Source organism: Rhinoderma darwinii, chromosome 6 (assembly GCF_050947455.1).
Source record: "Rhinoderma darwinii isolate aRhiDar2 chromosome 6, aRhiDar2.hap1, whole genome shotgun sequence".
Classification (NCBI taxonomy): Eukaryota; Metazoa; Chordata; class Amphibia; order Anura; family Rhinodermatidae; genus Rhinoderma; species Rhinoderma darwinii.
Genome location: NC_134692.1, coordinates 144,787,726 through 144,808,411, shown reverse-complemented (window position 1 = coordinate 144,808,411; position 20,686 = coordinate 144,787,726). Strand labels below are relative to the sequence as shown.

Sequence of the window (20,686 nt, the reverse complement as noted above, 5' to 3'; positions counted from 1 at the left end):
CCCCGCTACTATCACAGACCACCATAAAATATCCCCCGCTACTATCACAGACCACCATAATATATCCCCCGCTACTATCACAGACCACCATAATATATCCCCGCTACTATCACACACCACCATAATATATCCCCCGCTACTATCACAGACCACCATAATATATCCCCCGCTACTATCACAGACCACCATAATATATCCCCGCTACTATCACACACCACCATAATATATCCCCCGCTACTATCACAGACCACCATAATATATCCCCCGCTACTATCACAGACCACCATAATATATCCCCCGCTACTATCACATACACAGACCACCATAATATATCCCCCGCTACTATCACAGACCACCATAATATATCCCCGCTACTATCACAGACCACCATAATATATCCCCCGCTACTATCACAGACCACCATAATATATCCCCGCTACTATCACAGACCACCATAATATATCCCCCGCTACTATCACAGACCACCATAATATATCCCCCGCTACTATCACAGACCACCATAATATATCCCCCGCTACTATCACATACACAGACCACCATAATATATCCCCCGCTACTATCACAGACCACCATAATATATCCCCGCTACTATCACAGACCACCATAATATATCCCCCGCTACTATCACAGACCACCATAATATATCCCCGCTACTATCACAGACCACCATAATATATCCCCCGCTACTATCACAGACCACCATAATATATCCCCCGCTACTATCACAGACCACCATAATATATCCCCCGCTACTATCACAGACCACCATAATATATCCCCCGCTACTATCACAGACCACCATAATATATCCCCGCTACTATCACAGACCACCATAATATATCCCCCGCTACTATCACAGACCACCATAATATATCCCCCGCTACTATCACATACACAGACCACCATAATATATCCCCCGCTACTATCACAGACCACCATAATATATCCCCTCTACTATCACAGACCACCATAATATATCCCCCGCTACTATCACAGACCACCATAATATATCCCCCGCTACTATCACAGACCACCATAATATATCCCCCGCTACTGTCACAGACCACCATAATATATCCCCCGCTACTATCACAGACCACCATAATATATCCCCCGCTACTATCACAGACCACCATAATATATCCCCCGCTACTATCACAGACCACCATAATATATCCCCCGCTACTATCACAGACCACCATAATATATCCCCCGCTACTATCACAGACCACCATAATATATCCCCCGCTACCATCACATACACAGACCAACATAATATATCCCCCGCTACTATCACATACACAGACCACCATAATATATCCCCCGCTACTATCACATACACAGACCACCATAATATATCCCCCGCTACTATCACATACACAGACCACCATAATATATCCCCCGCTACTATCACATACACAGACCACCATAATATATCCCCCGCTACTATCACAGACCACCATAATATATCCCCCGCTACTATCACATACACAGACCACCATAATATATCCCCCGCTACTATCACAGACCACCATAATATATCCCCTCTACTATCACAGACCACCATAATATATCCCCCGCTACTATCACAGACCACCATAATATATCCCCCGCTACTATCACAGACCACCATAATATATCCCCTCTACTATCACAGACCACCATAATATATCCCCCGCTACTATCACAGACCACCATAATATATCCCCCTCTACTATCACAGACCACCATAATATATCCCCTCTACTATCACAGACCACCATAATATATCCCCCGCTACTATCACAGACCACCATAATATATCCCCCTCTACTATCACAGACCACCATAATATATCCCCCGCTACTATCACAGACCACCATAATATATCCCCCGCTACTATCACAGACCACCATAATATATCCCCCGCTACTATCACAGACCACCATAATATATCCCCCGCTACTATCACAGACCCCCATAATATATCCCCCGCTACTATCACAGACCACCATAATATATCCCCCGCTACTATCACAGACCACCATAATATATCCCCCGCTACTATCACAGACCACCATAATATATCCCCCGCTACTATCACAGACCACCATAATATATCCCCGCTACTATCACAGACCACCATAATATATCCCCCGCTACTATCGCAGACCACCATAATATATCCCCCGCTACTATCACAGACCACCATAAAATATCCCCCGCTACTATCACAGACCACCATAATATATCCCCCGCTACTATCACAGACCACCATAATATATCCCCCGCTACTATCACATACACAGACCACCATAATATATCCCCCGCTACTATCACATACACAGACCACCATAATATATCCCCCGCTACTATCACAGACCACCATAATATATCCCCCGCTACTATCACATACACAGACCACCATAATATATCCCCCACTACTATCACAGACCACCATAATATATCCCCGCTACTATCACAGACCACCATAATATATCCCCCGCTACTATCACAGACCACCATAATATATCCCCCGCTACTATCACAGACCACCATAATATATCCCCCGCTACTATCACATACACAGACCACCATAATATATCCCCCGCTACTATCACAGACCACCATAATATATCCCCCGCTACTATCACAGACCACCATAATATATCCCCCGCTACTATCACAGACCACCATAATATATCCCCCGCTACTATCACAGACCACCATAATATATCCCCCGCTACTATCACAGACCACCATAATATATCCCCCGCTACTATCACAGACCACCATAATATATCCCCGCTACTATCACAGACCACCATAATATATCCCCGCTACTATCACAGACCACCATAATATATCCCCGCTACTATCACAGACCACCATAATATATCCCCCGCTACTATCACAGACCACCATAATATATCCCCCGCTACTATCACAGACCACCATAATATATCCCCCGCTACTATCACATACACAGACCACCCTAATATATCCCCCGCTACTATCACAGACCACCATAATATATCCCCCGCTACCATCACAGACAACCATAATATATCCCCCGCTACCATCACAGACAACCATAATATATCCCCCGCTACTATCACAGACCACCATAATATATCCCCCGCTACTATCACATACACAGACCACCATAATATATCCCCCGCTACTATCACAGACCACCATAAAATATCCCCGCTACTATCACAGACCACCATAATATATCCCCCGCTACTATCACAGACCACCATAATATATCCCCGCTACTATCACATACACAGACCACCATAATATATCCCCCGCTACTATCACAGACCTCCATAATATATCCCCCGCTACTATCACAGACCACCATAATATATCCCCCGCTACTATCACATACACAGACCACCATAATATATCCCCCGCTACTATCACAGACCACCATAAAATATCCCCCGCTACTATCACAGACCACCATAATATATCCCCGCTACTATCACAGACCACCATAATATATCCCCCGCTACTATCACAGACCACCATAATATATCCCCCGCTACCATCAAAGACCACCATAATATATCCCCCGCTACTATCACAGACCACCATAAAATATCCCCGCTACTATCACAGACCACCATAATATATCCCCCGCTACTATCACAGACCACCATAATATATCCCCGCTACTATCACAGACCACCATAATATATCCCCCGCTACTATCACATACACAGACCACCATAATATATCCCCCGCTACCTCACAGACCACCATAATATATCCCCCGCTACTACCACAGACCACCATAATATATCCCCCCGCTACTATCACATACACAGACCACCATAATATATCCCCCGCTACTATCACAGACCACCATAATATATCCCCCGCTACCATCACAGACCACCATAAAATATCCCCCGATACTATCACAGACCACCATAATATATCCCCGCTACTATCACATACACAGACCACCATAATATATCCCCCGCTACTATCACATACACAGACCACCATAATATATCCCCCGCTACTATCACAGACCACCATAATATATCCCCGCTACTATCACAGACCACCATAATATATCCCCCGCTACTATCACATACACAGACCACCATAATATATCCCCCGCTACTATCACAGACCACCATAATATATCCCCCGCTACTATCACAGACCACCATAATATATCCCCTGCTACTATCACAGACCACCATAATATATCCCCCGCTACCATCACAGACCACCATAATATATCCCCCGCTACTATCACAGACCACCATAATATATCCCCCGCTACCATCACAGACCACCATAATATATCCCCGCTACTATCACAGACCACCATAATATATCCCCGCTACTATCACAGACCACCATAATATATCCCCCGCTACTATCACAGACCACCATAATATATCCCCCGCTACTATCACAGACCACCATAATATATCCCCGCTACTATCACAGACCACCATAATATATCCCCCGCTACTATCGCAGACCACCATAATATATCCCCCGCTACTATCGCAGACCACCATAATATATCCCCCGCTACTATCACAGACCACCATAATATATCCCCCGCTACCATCACAGACCACCATAATATATCCCCGCTACTATCACAGACCACCATAATATATCCCCCGCTACTATCACAGACCACCATAAAATATCCCCCGCTACCATCACAGACCACCATAATATATCCCCCGCTACTATCACAGACCACCATAATATATCCCCCGCTACTATCACAGACCACCATAATATATCCCCCGCTACTATCACAGACCACCATAATATATCCCCGCTACTATCACAGACCACCATAATATATCCCCCGCTACTATCGCAGACCACCATAATATATCCCCCGCTACTATCGCAGACCACCATAATATATCCCCCGCTACTATCACAGACCACCATAATATATCCCCCGCTACTATCACATACACAGACCAACATAATATATCCCCCGCTACCATCACAGACCACCATAAAATATCCCCCGCTACCATCACAGACCACCATAAAATATCCCCCGCTACCATCACAGACCATCATAATATATCCCCCGCTACTATCACAGACCACCATAATATATCCCCCGCTACTATCACAGACCACCATAATATATCCCCCGCTACTATCACAGACCACCATAATATATCCCCCGCTACCATCACAGACCACCATAAAATATCCCCCGCTACTATCACAGACCACCATAAAATATCCCCCGCTACCATCACAGACCACCATAATATATCCCCCGCTACTATCACAGACCACCATAATATATCCCCCGCTACTATCACATACACAGACCACCATAATATATCCCCCGCTACTATCACAGACCACCATAAAATATCCCCCGCTACTATCACAGACCACCATAATATATCCCCCGCTACTATCACAGACCACCATAAAATATCCACCGATACTATCACAGACCATCATAATATATCCCCGCTACTATCACAGACCACCATAATATATCCCCCGCTACTATCACAGACCACCATAATATATCCCCCGCTACTATCACAGACCACCATAATATATCCCCCGCTACTATCACAGACCACCATAATATATCCCCCGCTACTATCACAGACCACCATAATATATCCCCCGCTACTATCACATACACAGACCACCATAATATATCCCCCGCTACTATCACAGACCACCATAATATATCCCCCGCTACTATCACATACACAGACCACCATAATATATCCCCCGCTACTATCACAGACCACCATAATATATCCCCCGCTACTATCACAGACCACCATAATATATCCCCCGCTACTATCACAGACCACCATAATATATCCCCCGCTACCATCACAGACCACCATAATATATCCCCCGCTACTATCACAGACCACCATAATATATCCCCCGCTACCATCACAGACCACCATAATATATCCCCGCTACTATCACAGACCACCATAATATATCCCCGCTACTATCACAGACCACCATAATATATCCCCCGCTACTATCACAGACCACCATAATATATCCCCCGCTACTATCACAGACCACCATAATATATCCCCCGCTACTATCACAGACCACCATAATATATCCCCGCTACTATCACAGACCACCATAATATATCCCCCGCTACTATCGCAGACCACCATAATATATCCCCCGCTACTATCGCAGACCACCATAATATATCCCCCGCTACTATCACAGACCACCATAATATATCCCCCGCTACCATCACAGACCACCATAATATATCCCCGCTACTATCACAGACCACCATAATATATCCCCCGCTACTATCACAGACCACCATAAAATATCCCCCGCTACCATCACAGACCACCATAATATATCCCCCGCTACTATCACAGACCACCATAATATATCCCCCGCTACTATCACAGACCACCATAATATATCCCCGCTACTATCACATACACAGACCACCATAATATATCCCCCGCTACTATCACAGACCACCATAATATATCCCCCGCTACTATCACAGACCACCATAATATATCCCCCGCTACCATCACAGACCACCATAATATATCCCCCGCTACTATCGCAGACCACCATAATATATCCCCCGCTACTATCGCAGACCACCATAATATATCCCCCGCTACTATCACAGACCACCATAATATATCCCCCGCTACTATCACATACACAGACCAACATAATATATCCCCCGCTACCATCACAGACCACCATAAAATATCCCCCGCTACCATCACAGACCACCATAAAATATCCCCCGCTACCATCACAGACCATCATAATATATCCCCCGCTACTATCACAGACCACCATAATATATCCCCCGCTACTATCACAGACCACCATAATATATCCCCCGCTACTATCACAGACCACCATAATATATCCCCCGCTACCATCACAGACCACCATAAAATATCCCCCGCTACTATCACAGACCACCATAAAATATCCCCCGCTACCATCACAGACCACCATAATATATCCCCCGCTACTATCACAGACCACCATAATATATCCCCCGCTACTATCACATACACAGACCACCATAATATATCCCCCGCTACTATCACAGACCACCATAAAATATCCCCCGCTACTATCACAGACCACCATAATATATCCCCCGCTACTATCACAGACCACCATAAAATATCCACCGATACTATCACAGACCATCATAATATATCCCCCGCTACCATCACAGACCACCATAATATATCCCCCGCTACTATCACAGACCACCATAATATATCCCCCGCTACTATCACAGACCACCATAATATATCCCCCGCTACTATCACAGACCACCATAATATATCCCCGCTACTATCACAGACCACCATAATATATCCCCCGCTACTATCACAGACCACCATAATATATCCCCCGCTACTATCACAGACCACCATAATATATCCCCCGCTACTATCACAGACCACCATAATATATCCCCCGCTACTATCACAGACCACCATAATATATCCCCCGCTACTATCACATACACAGACCACCATAATATATCCCCCGCTACTATCACATACACAGACCACCATAATATATCCCCCGCTACTATCACATACACAGACCACCATAATATATCCCCCGCTACTATCACAGACCACCATAATATATCCCCCGCTACTATCACAGACCACCATAATATATCCCCCGCTACTATCACAGACCACCATAATATATCCCCCGCTACTATCACAGACCACCATAATATATCCCCCGCTACTATCACAGACCACCATAATATATCCCCGCTACTATCACAGACCACCATAATATATCCCCCGCTACTATCACAGACCACCATAATATATCCCCGCTACTATCACAGACCACCATAATATATCCCCGCTACTATCACAGACCACCATAATATATCCCCCGCTACTATCACAGACCACCATAATATATCCCCCGCTACTATCACAGACCACCATAATATATCCCCCGCTACTATCACAGACCACCATAATATATCCCCCGCTACTATCACAGACCACCATAAAATATCCCCCGCTACTATCACAGACCACCATAATATATCCCCGCTACTATCACAGACCACCATAATATATCCCCCGCTACTATCACAGACCACCATAAAATATCCCCCGCTACTATCACAGACCACCATAATATATCCCCCGCTACTATCACAGACCACCATAAAATATCCCCCGCTACTATCACAGACCACCATAATATATCCCCGCTACTATCACAGACCACCATAATATATCCCCGCTACTATCACAGACCACCATAATATATCCCCCGCTACTATCACAGACACAGACCACCATAATATATCCCCCGCTACTATCACAGACCACCATAATATATCCCCCGCTACTATCACAGACCACCATAAAATATCCCCCGCTACTATCACAGACCACCATAATATATCCCCCGCTACCATCACAGACCACCATAATATATCCCCCGCTACCATCACAGACCACCATAATATATCCCCCGCTACCATCACAGACCACCATAATATATCCCCCGCTACTATCACAGACCACCATAATATATCCCCCGCTACTATCACAGACCACCATAATATATCCCCGCTACTATCACAGACCACCATAATATATCCCCCGCTATCACAGACCACCATAATATATCCCCCGCTACTATCACAGACCACCATAATATATCCCCCGCTACTATCACAGACCACCATAATATATCCCCCGCTACTATCACAGACCACCATAATATATCCCCGCTACTATCACAGACCACCATAATATATCCCCCGCTACTATCACAGACCACCATAATATATCCCCGCTACTATCACAGACCACCATAATATATCCCCCGCTACTATCACAGACCACCATAATATATCCCCCGCTACTATCACAGACCACCATAATATATCCCCCGCTACTATCACAGACCACCATAATATATCCCCCGCTACTATCACAGACCACCATAATATATCCCCCGCTACTATCACAGACCACCATAATATATCCCCCGCTACTATCACAGACCACCATAATATATCCCCGCTACTATCACAGACCACCATAATATATCCCCCGCTACTATCACAGACCACCATAAAATATCCCCCGCTACTATCACAGACCACCATAATATATCCCCGCTACTATCACAGACCACCATAATATATCCCCGCTACCATCACAGACCACCATAATATATCCCCCGCTACTATCACAGACCACCATAATATATCCCCCGCTACTATCACAGACCACCATAATATATCCCCCGCTACTATCACAGACCACCATAATATATCCCCCGCTACTATCACATACACAGACCACCATAATATATCCCCCGCTACTATCACAGACCACCATAATATATCCCCCGCTACCATCACATACACAGACCACCATAATATATCCCCCGCTACTATCACAGACCACCATAATATATCCCCCGCTACTATCACAGACCACCATAATATATCCCCCGCTACTATCACAGACCACCATAATATATCCCCCGCTACTATCACATACACAGACCACCATAATATATCCCCCGCTACTATCACAGACCACCATAATATATCCCCCGCTACTATCACAGACCACCATAATATATCCCCCGCTACTATCACAGACCACCATAATATATCCCCCGCTACTATCACAGACCACCATAATATATCCCCGCTACTATCACAGACCACCATAATATATCCCCCGCTACTATCACAGACCACCATAAAATATCCCCCGCTACCATCACAGACCACCATAATATATCCCCCGCTACTATCACATACACAGACCACCATAATATATCCCCCGCTACTATCACAGACCACCATAATATATCCCCGCTACTATCACAGACCACCATAATATATACCCGCTACTATCACAGACCACCATAATATATCCCCCGCTACTATCACATACACAGACCACCATAATATATCCCCCGCTACTATCACAGACCACCATAATATATCCCCGCTACTATCACAGACCACCATAATATATACCCGCTACTATCACAGACCACCATAATATATCCCCGCTACTATCACAGACCACCATAATATATCCCCCGCTACTATCACAGACCACCATAATATATCCCCTCTACTATCACAGACCACCATAATATATCCCCCGCTACTATCACATACACAGACCACCATAATATATCCCCCGCTACTATCACATACACAGACCACCATAATATATCCCCGCTACTATCACAGACCACCATAATATATCCCCCGCTACTATCACATACACAGACCACCATAATATATCCCCCGCTACTATCACAGACCACCATAATATATCCCCCGCTACTATCACAGACCACCATAAAATATCCCCCGCTACTATCACAGACCACCATAAAATATCCCCCGCTACTATCACAGACCACCATAATATATCCCCCGCTACTATCACAGACCACCATAATATATCCCCCGCTACTATCACAGACCACCATAATATATCCCCCGCTACTATCACAGACCACCATAATATATCCCCGCTACTATCACAGACCACCATAATATATCCCCCCGCTACTATCACAGACCGCCATAATATATCCCCCGCTACTATCACAGACCACCATAATATATCCCCCGCTACTATCACAGACCACCATAATATATCCCCCGCTACTATCACAGACCACCATAATATATCCCCCGCTACCATCACAGACCACCATAATATATCCCCCGCTACTATCACAGACCACCATAATATATCCCCCGCTACTATCACAGACCACCATAATATATCCCCCGCTACTATCACAGACCACCATAAAATATCCCCCGCTACCATCACAGACCACCATAATATATCCCCCGCTACTATCACAGACCACCATAATATATCCCCCGCTACTATCACAGACCACCATAATATATCCCCCGCTACTATCACAGACCACCATAATATATCCCCCGCTACCATCACAGACCACCATAATATATCCCCCGCTACCATCACAGACCACCATAATATATCCCCCGCTACTATCACAGACCACCATAATATATCCCCCGCTACTATCACAGACCACCATAATATATCCCCGCTACTATCACAGACCACCATAATATATCCCCCGCTACTATCACAGACCACCATAATATATCCCCCGCTACTATCACAGACCACCATAATATATCCCCCGCTACCATCACAGACCACCATAATATATCCCCCGCTACCATCACAGACCACCATAATATATCCCCCGCTACTATCACAGACCACCATAATATATCCCCCGCTACTATCACAGACCACCATAATATATCCCCCGCTACTATCACAGACCACCATAAAATATCCCCCGCTACTATCACAGACCACCATAATATATCCCCCGCTACTATCACAGACCACCATAATATATCCCCCGCTACTATCACATACACAGACCATCCTGGGGTAGAAGCCTTCACCTGCACAGTGTAACGCAGGAGTCACCGGGGAGATCTGAATGTCGTTTTGTTGTGTCTTCGGCTCCTTCTTCTTATTCTGCTGTTTTATTGTCCAGATGAGACGCCGCTCGCCAAACTGTCCAACAAGATCGTGTCCGACAGCGACAGCTCCAGCGAATCCGACAGCAGCAGCAGCAGCTCGTCCTCGTCTTCCTCCTCCTCCTCGTCATCCTCCTCTTCACCGGCGTCATCTGATGATGAGGAAGAGCAAGAGGACGCTCCCGTAACCCCAACAGTTACTGAACCTCTGAGACCACCCAGCCCCCCACCGCTCGCCTCAGAAGTAAAGCCACTCAAAGACAAAGAGGAGACACCGAGTAAGTGTTATATACAGTCTGTGTACAAATATAGTATCATAGTGTGTGTGTGTGTGTGTGTGTGTGTGTATATAATACAGGATCAGTACAGGATAAGTAATGTAATGTATGTACACAGTGACTCCACCAGCAGAATAGTGAGTGCAGCTCTGGAGTATAATACAGGATATAACTCAGGATCAGTACAGGATAAGTAATGTAATGTATGTACACAGTGACTCCACCAGCAGAATAGTGAGAGCAGCTCTGGAGTATAATACAGGATGTAACGCAGGATCAGTACAGGATAAGTAATGTAATGTATGTACACAGTGACTCCACCAGCAGAATAGTGAGTGCAGCTCTGGAGTATAATACAGGATGTAACTCAGGATCAGTACAGGATAAGTAATGTAATGTATGTGCACAGTGACTCCACCAGCAGAATAGTGAGTGCAGCTCTGGAGTATAATACAGGATGTAACGCAGGATCAGTACAGGATAAGTAATGTAATGTATGTACACAGTGACTCCACCAGCAGAATAGTGAGTGCAGCTCTGGAGTATAATACAGGATGTAACTCAGGATCAGTACAGGATAAGTAATGTAATGTATGTACACAGTGACTCCTCCAGCAGAATAGTGAGTACAGCTCTGCAGTATAATACAGGATGTAACTCAGGATCAGTACAGGATAAGTAATGTAATGTATGTACACAGTGACTCCTCCAGCAGAATAGTGAGAGCAGCTCTGGAGTATAATACAGGATATAACTCAGGATCAGTACAGGATAAATAATGTAATGTATGTACACAGTGACTCCACCAGCAGAATAGTGAGTGCAGCTCTGGAGTATAATACAGGATGTAACTCAGGATCAGTACAGGATAAGTAATGTAATGTATGTACACAGTGACTCCACCAGCAGAATAGTGAGTGCAGCTCTGGAGTATAATACAGGATGTAACTCAGGATCAGTACAGGATAAGTAATGTAATGTATGTACACAGTGACTCTACCAGCAGAATAGTGAGTGCAGCTCTGGAGTATAATACAGGATGTAACTTAGGATCAGTACAGGATAAGTAATGTAATGTATGTACACAGTGACTCCACCAGCAGAATAGTGAGTGCAGCTCTGGAGTATAATACAGGATATAACTCAGGATAAGTAATGTAATGTATGTACACAGTGACTCCACCAGCAGAATAGTGAGTACAGCTCTGGAGTATAATACAGGATATAACTCAGGATCAGTACAGGATAAGTAATGTAATGTATGTACACAGTGACCCCACCAGCAGAATAATGAGTGCAGCTCTGGAGTATAATACAGGATATAACTCAGGATAAGTAATGTAATGTATGTACACCGTGACTGCACCAGCAGAATAGTGAGTGCAGCTCTAGAGTATAATACAGGATATAACTCAGGATCAGTACAGGATAAGTAATGTATGTACACAGTGACTCCCCCAGCAGAATAGTGAGTGCAGCTCTGGAGTATAATACATGATGTAACTCAGGATCAGTACAGGATAAGTAATGTAATGTATGTACACAGTGACTCCACCAGCAGAATAGTGAGTGCAGCTCTGGAGTATAATACAGGATGTAACTCAGGAACAGTACAGGATAAGTAATGTAATGTGTGTACACAGTGACTCCACCAGCAGAATAGTGAGTGCAGCTCTGGAGTATAATACAGGATGTACCTCAGGATCAGTACAGGATAAGTAATGTAATGTATGTACACAGTGACTCCACCAGCAGAATAGTGAGTGCAGCTCTGGAGTGTAATACAGGATGGCATTGCTCCCGGCCCACAGACCTCTGCTCTTCTCTCCTGGCACATCAGAATATAATGAAGGGTGGAATTCCTTGCTGGGATCTGTCTGGCTTTTCCGTAAATGACACTCTTTCCTGATTTTTGCCCCTTGTCAGACGTTGCTTCGTTGGCTGATCATATTTATGTTTACTGTAAAATCATCGGTTTTTTTATATGTATTTTCAGGTGAGTTTCCAGCCCTGGAAGTGAAAGAGGAACCTTGTATAGAAGCTCCACCTCAGCAGCTGCCCCCTGCCATAACACCCCCCAAGCCTTGCACCCCTTCATCTCCTCCTCTACCTCTTCTTCCTCCTCCCAAGAAAAGGCGCAAGACGGTCTCTTTCCTCCTCACTCCAGAAGAAGAGCCGGAACCTGTGGAGATTAAACCCCAAAATCATCTGGTCCCAGAGAGCATTATCCCCGAAATCCCACAGGTTGTTCAGCCGGAGACCAAGGAAGAACCACCCGCCCCTCCTCCACCTCCTCCTGCTCCTCTACCTCCCCCCGAGGCTCCTACTCTCCCCACACAACCCCCACAGACTCTCCAAGTCCCAAAACCAGAGCTTGTGCTGCCCCCACCTCCTGCCAAAGAACCGTCTCCTCCTCCGAAGCCTCCACAACCGCTGACGGTCCTAAACCTTCCATGGGACCACGCGTGTCTGGTGAAGTCCTATCCACCCCGCGCGGGAGCGGAGGAAACGCTGCAAGAAGATGGAGAGGAGCGCATGGATGATGATTATATACAGGTGGAGGAGGTCACCGCACCGCCCATCCCAGAGCCAGCGCCGAAATCTCTGCCCATCGTACGTGAGCCTTGTGAGGCGGAGAGGACGGAGACCACCGAGGAGATGTTCTTTGCCCCGGTACGGCAGATCTTACTGGAGCACAGCTACGCCTCTATCCCTGCAGCGCTGAAGCAGCCGTCCAAGCGGCAGCGAGCGATGACCCTGGACCTGGAGAGACCCAGCGACCTCCTCCACGTAGACCTAGGACAACCCGTGCTGGAGGCCCCAGAGGAAGTCGTGTGTGTGGGCGGTCTGCTCGCCGGGCTGGAGGGTGACACGGGTGTCATGGACGTCGGGGACCTGCGGTTGACCTCTCCGAGGGAGATTAGAGGTAAAGCCGCTCACGAGGAATCCAAGAGTAAAAAACGGAGACAACTAGAAGTGAAGGAAGTGACGGAGCCGGGAGAGATCACGTCCGAGGATGATGAGGACGAGGAGGATGATGAAGAGTCGTGGGTGTGCACGCGGGAGCTGCGGTCTCATAGGAACCGACGTTCTGCGCTGCTCCTGTCCCCTCCGAAGTACGAGATCCGCAGCGAGTTTGAGCAGATGACCATCCTGTATGATATATGGAACACCGGACTGGACACCGAGGACTTGGTCTTATTACGGGAAATGTACGAGCGGCTCCTACAGGAGGACCACAGCACGGACTGGCTGAACGACACCCACTGGGTTCCTCATACTAATATCCTTTGTGTGGCTGATCGCGCTGGTGATCGACTGTTCTGAACCACTCGCTTGGCCATAAATGCAGCGCGGCGGCCATTGTAATAAATGTAATTCTGAGTCCACCACAGAGGGGCGCTGCTTGCTCTGGCAAAAAGAAGGGGGTCCCAACTCTATTCCCTCTATATGCTGGAATAAAAGCAGATGGGCGGGGATTGTCCTGCTGCGCTACCCCTTTAAATCCACCATGGCCTGCAGATTTGTAGAGCGCCCAGAGACTTGGAGTAAAACACCATTGAAGTCGGAGAAATCAGAGACGGAAATCTGCGAACAGCTCCGAAGGGTCCGGGCGCTCTGCAAAATCCTGCAATCTCCTCGTTATGGTTCTTGGTTGGGGGGGGGGGGTCCTAGCCTATTGCCCCCTTCCCCCTCCTCTAATCATACCTGCTGGAATGTCTACATGTCAGGTGATACATTCAGGTGCAATTCCCCTTTAAATTGGTTTTGCATAAAATTGAATGTAACGTCTCCCGTTTTGTTCACAACGTTTTATGTCCTTGAGCCCGAGCTGTCAGGTGAGGGGGGAGCTGTCAGGTGAGGGGGGGAGCTGTCAGGTGAGGGGGGAGCTGTCAGGTGAGGGGGGAGCTGTCAGGTGAGGGGGGGAGCTGTCAGGTGAGGGGGGGAGCTGTCAGGTGAGGGGGGGAGCTGTCAGGTGAGGGGGGAGCTGTCAGGTGAGGGGGGGAGCTGTCAGGTGAGGGGGGAGCTGTCAGGTGAGGGGGGAGCTGTCAGGTGAGGGGGGGAGCTGTCAGGTGAGGGGGGAGCTGTCAGGTGAGGGGGGAGCTGTCAGGTGAGGGGGGGAGCTGTCAGGTGAGGGGGGAGCTGTCAGGTGAGGGGGGAGCTGTCAGGTGAGGGGGGGAGCTGTCAGGTGAGGGGGGAGCTGTCAGGTGAGGGGGGGAGCTGTCAGGTGAGGGGGGGGAGCTGTCAGGTGAGGGGGGGGAGCTGTCAGGTGAGGGGGGGAGCTGTCAGGTGAGGGGGGGAGCTGTCAGGTGAGGGGGGGAGCTGTCAGGTGAGGGGGGGAGCTGTCAGGTGAGGGGGGAGCTGTCAGGTGAGGGGGGGAGCTGTCAGGTGAGGGGGGGAGCTGTCAGGTGAGGGGGGAGCTGTCAGGTGAGGGGGGAGCTGTCAGGTGAGGGGGGAGCTGTCAGGTGAGGGGGGGGAGCTGTCAGGTGAGGGGGGAGCTGTCAGGTGAGGGGGGGAGCTGTCAGGTGAGGGGGGGAGCTGTCAGGTGAGGGGGGGAGGTGAGGGGGGAGCTGTCAGGTGAGGGGGGGAGCTGTCAGGTGAGGGGGGGAGGTGAGGGGGGAGCTGTCAGGTGAGGGGGGGAGCTGTCAGGTGGGGGAGGTGAGGGGGGAGCTGTCAGGTGAGGGGGGGGGCTGTCAGGTGAGGGGGGGAGCTGTCAGGTGAGGGGGGGGAGCTGTCAGGTGAGGGGGGGGAGCTGTCAGGTGAGGGGGGGAGCTGTCAGGTGAGGGGGGGAGCTGTCAGGTGAGGGGGGGGAGCTGTCAGGTGAGGGGGGGAGCTGTCAGGTGAGGGGGGGAGCTGTCAGGTGAGGGGGGGGAGCTGTCAGGTGAGGGGGGGGAGCTGTCAGGTGAGGGGGGGAGCTGTCAGGTGAGGGGGGGAGCTGTCAGGTGAGGGGGGGGAGCTGTCAGGTGAGGGGGGGAGCTGTCAGGTGAGGGGGGGGGGAGCTGTCAGGTGAGGGGGGGGGGAGCTGTCAGGTGAGGGGGGGAGGTGAGGGGGGAGCTGATCCGGGGTCATCCTCCATGTAATTCTATCTTTGGTCACTGCATGAAACTATTGCTCCTTAACACAATCTCACTCACCAACATCGCTGACCCAAAGCGACGGAAGAATCGCCAGGACGGCCTGCGGGAGCACCAGACGGGCTGCGCGCGGAGCGAGGGTTACTACGCCATCAGTAAGAAGGACAAGGACAAATATCTGGACGTCATCCCCGTATCCGTACGAGAGCTGGACAGCGACACCCAGGTCTACACCAGTAACACCTCCCCATCTCACTCCAGGGGGCGCTGTCATGCAGTTTAAGGGATTTACATTGATTTTGTTTTATTACAGGGAACTAACCGGGTGCTGTCAGAACGTCGCTCGGAGCAGCGGCGCCTTCTCAATGCCATCGGCTCCTTCTCCCTGATGGACAGCGACTTACTAAAACTCAACCAACTCAAGGTAAACGGTCACTTGTAATGTTGAGTTTAGACCACCAGAGGGCGATGCAGTACTGCAGTACCGAGCAGCAGTGTCGTTACAGTGCAGAATACTTGTATGAAGGGTTTTATCCTCACGTCACCTTTTGCTCTTGCAGTTCCGGAAAAAGAAGCTACGATTCGGCCGCAGTCGCATTCATGAGTGGGGTCTTTTCGCTATGGAGCCGATCGCCGCTGATGAGATGGTGATAGAATACGTGGGACAGAACATACGGCAGGTGAGGTTATGCTGAGATCGTCCACTAGGTGGAGCTGTATGTTCATTATCTGTTCTGGGACGTGACATTTAGGCCCTGTTCACACCGAGGTGTTTTGCAGGCAGAAAAATCTGCCTTCATATTCTTGCCGCGCTTTTTTTTGCTTTCAGCCAATGAGCGGCGCGGGCAAAAAAAAATGCTGCAAAAAACGCTTTCTCTCCCTCCCATTGATTTCAATGGAAGTTAGGCGTCGGCCCCTGGTGGAGCGCGGGGGCCCCTGGCGGAGCGCGGGGGCTTGGCGGAGCGCGGGGGCCCCTGGCGGAGCGCGGGGGCCCTTGGCGGAGCGCGGGGGCCCTTGGTGGAGCGCGGGGGCCCTTGGTGGAGCGCGGGGGCCCTTGGCGGAGCGCGGGGGCCCTTGGCGGAGCGCGGGGGCCCTTGGCGGAGCGCGGGGGCCCTTGGTGGAGCACTACACCACTGATTACGTGGTGTAGTATTATGGAGTATCTCGGGCTCCGGTCCTGTAGATTATAACGCGTCGCTCACTATTATCACAGTTCTTTTCTTTTTCCTCTCCGGGTCCGGTCGGGGGTGTAGCCCGCTGGGACTAGTTGTCCGCCCTGTCCTGTTATGTAAGACTTGTGTAGAGGGAGGAGAATAAATGCATCTGTACTCGTGTTCACCCCAACTGTAATGGGGACTGTAGATTGTGAGCTCCTGGGCACAGGGACGGATGTGAGGGCCGCGCTGCACGAGACTGAGAAGTAATAAACTTAAAGGGCCGGTGTCCAGTCTCCTGTACATTAAGCTTCATTACTGTATAATGCAAATTTCTAATATACTTTGAATTTCTCACCATTTCCATGGATCTCTGCTTGCTGTCAGTGAACGAGAACATTTATTGTTTACATTCAGAGGCAGATAACTTGTCCTGAGCTTTTCCTGCTGACACAGGTGTATGGCTTGTTACAAGAGAGAGCTGTGATACTGTAACAAGCCCTGCACCTGTGTCAGCAGACCGGCCTCCGCTCAGCACCGGCTTCTTTTTGCATTTACGGGGGGCTGTTCAGTGTCCTGTAGGTCCAGCTAGAAGGGGTCAGTATTGGAGACGGTCGCTGTAGTGTTCATTATCGTAACTGAATGTGGTATTTGCGCAGGTTGTGGCCGACATGAGGGAGAAGCGATACGCACAGCAGGGGATCGGCAGCAGCTATCTGTTCCGCGTCGACCAGGAAACCATTATAGACGCCACCAAATGTGGAAACCTGGCCCGTTTCATAAACCACTGCTGCACGGTAAGTCACCACCGCATCCAACTACAACTCCCAACCTCTCACCATTTACTTCCCAGTCAATTAAACCCGGCAGGTCACATGACCTCTTCATCCCTGTGTGTCATGTGACCCTCCTCTATCTGGGCACGATCGCCCCCCTGGGTCTATGTCAATGGAAAGAAAATGGCGACGTGTCCCCTTTAAATGTACGCACCTCTTACTGTGATTTCTGGATTTTTACCCCTCCTCCGTTTTTTTCCCGCAGCCTAATTGTTACGCCAAAGTCATCACCATCGAGTCCCAAAAGAAAATCGTCATTTACTCCAAACAACCGATCGGCGTGAACGAGGAGATAACGTACGACTACAAGTTCCCCATCGAAGAGAACAAGATTCCTTGTCTGTGCGGGACTGAGAATTGTCGGGGCACCTTGAACTAATATTAAGGGTCCGGGGGCCGCTACAAAGTGATCAAAGGAAGGCGTGTGCCCCGCGCCCTTGTACAGACGACCGCGCCGGGAATCGGGCAGAACGTGGGCTACTAGAACAATGGCGGCAATTTTTTTTTAAGGAAGACGCGAGCAGCCAGACCTGTGTGTGTCACTTTAAGACGGCGCCGAGCTCCTCCCACTTCATGCCGCCTCCCCGGCCGTTCTTGTATATGTTCATTTTTTGTTATTTTTAGCCTATTTTTCTACACATTTTAGTTTTCTGTTCTTTTTCTTCCTTCCTGGGAGTATGTTATTTATGCCGGGCCGAGGCCGAGAGATCAGGACCCTGCCCGCCCCTCACCCCCGACCTCCACCCTCACCGCCGACCTCCACCCGAGCAGGTCCAGAGTTCTCGAGCTCAAAGTCCAAGACTCTCTAGACCTTTAAATCAGTTTTTGTGTCCCCCTCCCCCGCTCCGGCCAGGCCAGTCCCCAGGTGACCACAGAACGCACAAGTCTCCCCCCTCCCCCACACGTGGCCCTTTTTATCTGTATATACACACTACGCATTGTTCCCTTGTATATAGACCCAAGAGCTGACTCTTCATGGACTGGCCTGCGATGTTCTGCGGCTGAATTGTGGCCCCGCCCCCTCCCTGCTCTACGCCCGCCGTGTACAGTGACGCTGCGTATCTTGTGCTTGATCCCGTCTCTGGTTTATTCCGATTATAAGGATCCTCCGCGGCCGCCGCCATCAGTCGCACTCGGTATCGCGGGCGGCGCCGGCACCTTTTACCTGTTGTTTTTCGCTGGTTTTTAATGTTTAATTTATTCAAATTATATTTTAAATTTGAAGCCTTTTTATGTCCCTGTGGGGGAGGGGTCCAGCAGCAATGGGGGCCGAGGCTTCAGGGGCTGCAGCCGCCATTTTGACATTTGGGTGGAGACCGCGGAGCGTTAATGTGTTTACATGTGGGGGGGGCCCCGTCACTCAGACATAGCCTTCTTGTTTTTCTCCCTATGGTGGTGTAGGCGCCATTGTTGCGGGGGAGGGGTGGCGGACGTGCAGTTATAGAGGGTGGGGGGGGGGGGTCAGGCTCGAGAAAGTTGTATATTCTGTATATTAACTGCTTTGTTTCTTGTAGAAACACGAGTTTATTACGTATATGTGGCCGTGTGTGTCTCTCTTTATTTCGGGGGAGGGGAGATAAGCTGCGTTCCGGCTGCATTGATTGGACGGTCGGAGACCTTGACTCCACGTTGCCTTGGATCGAAGTCGGAGGTTAATAACGTCTTCTTATCTCAAGGCCGGTCAAAGAGCGCAGGGAGGTCGCGGCGTGCGTTCAGGATGATCCGCCGGTTACTCCGTGTCATC

General features: G+C 48.9%; 1 protein-coding gene across 1 annotated transcript in view; it reads left to right on the top strand.

Annotated features, from left to right (window-relative positions):
• The window catches only part of SETD1A (SET domain containing 1A, histone lysine methyltransferase), a 44,812-nt gene extending 24,441 nt beyond the window's left edge, over positions 1-20,371 (top strand). The window contains exons 12-18 of the mRNA XM_075830920.1: positions 11,617-11,877; positions 13,874-15,160; positions 17,009-17,178; positions 17,266-17,376; positions 17,513-17,632; positions 18,766-18,903; positions 19,148-20,371. Coding sequence (XP_075687035.1) covers positions 11,617-11,877; positions 13,874-15,160; positions 17,009-17,178; positions 17,266-17,376; positions 17,513-17,632; positions 18,766-18,903; positions 19,148-19,321 — 2,261 coding nt within the window. The 3' untranslated portion in view covers positions 19,322-20,371. The remainder of the gene's footprint in view (positions 1-11,616; positions 11,878-13,873; positions 15,161-17,008; positions 17,179-17,265; positions 17,377-17,512; positions 17,633-18,765; positions 18,904-19,147) is intronic.
• Positions 20,372-20,686: the final 315 nt, after the last annotated feature.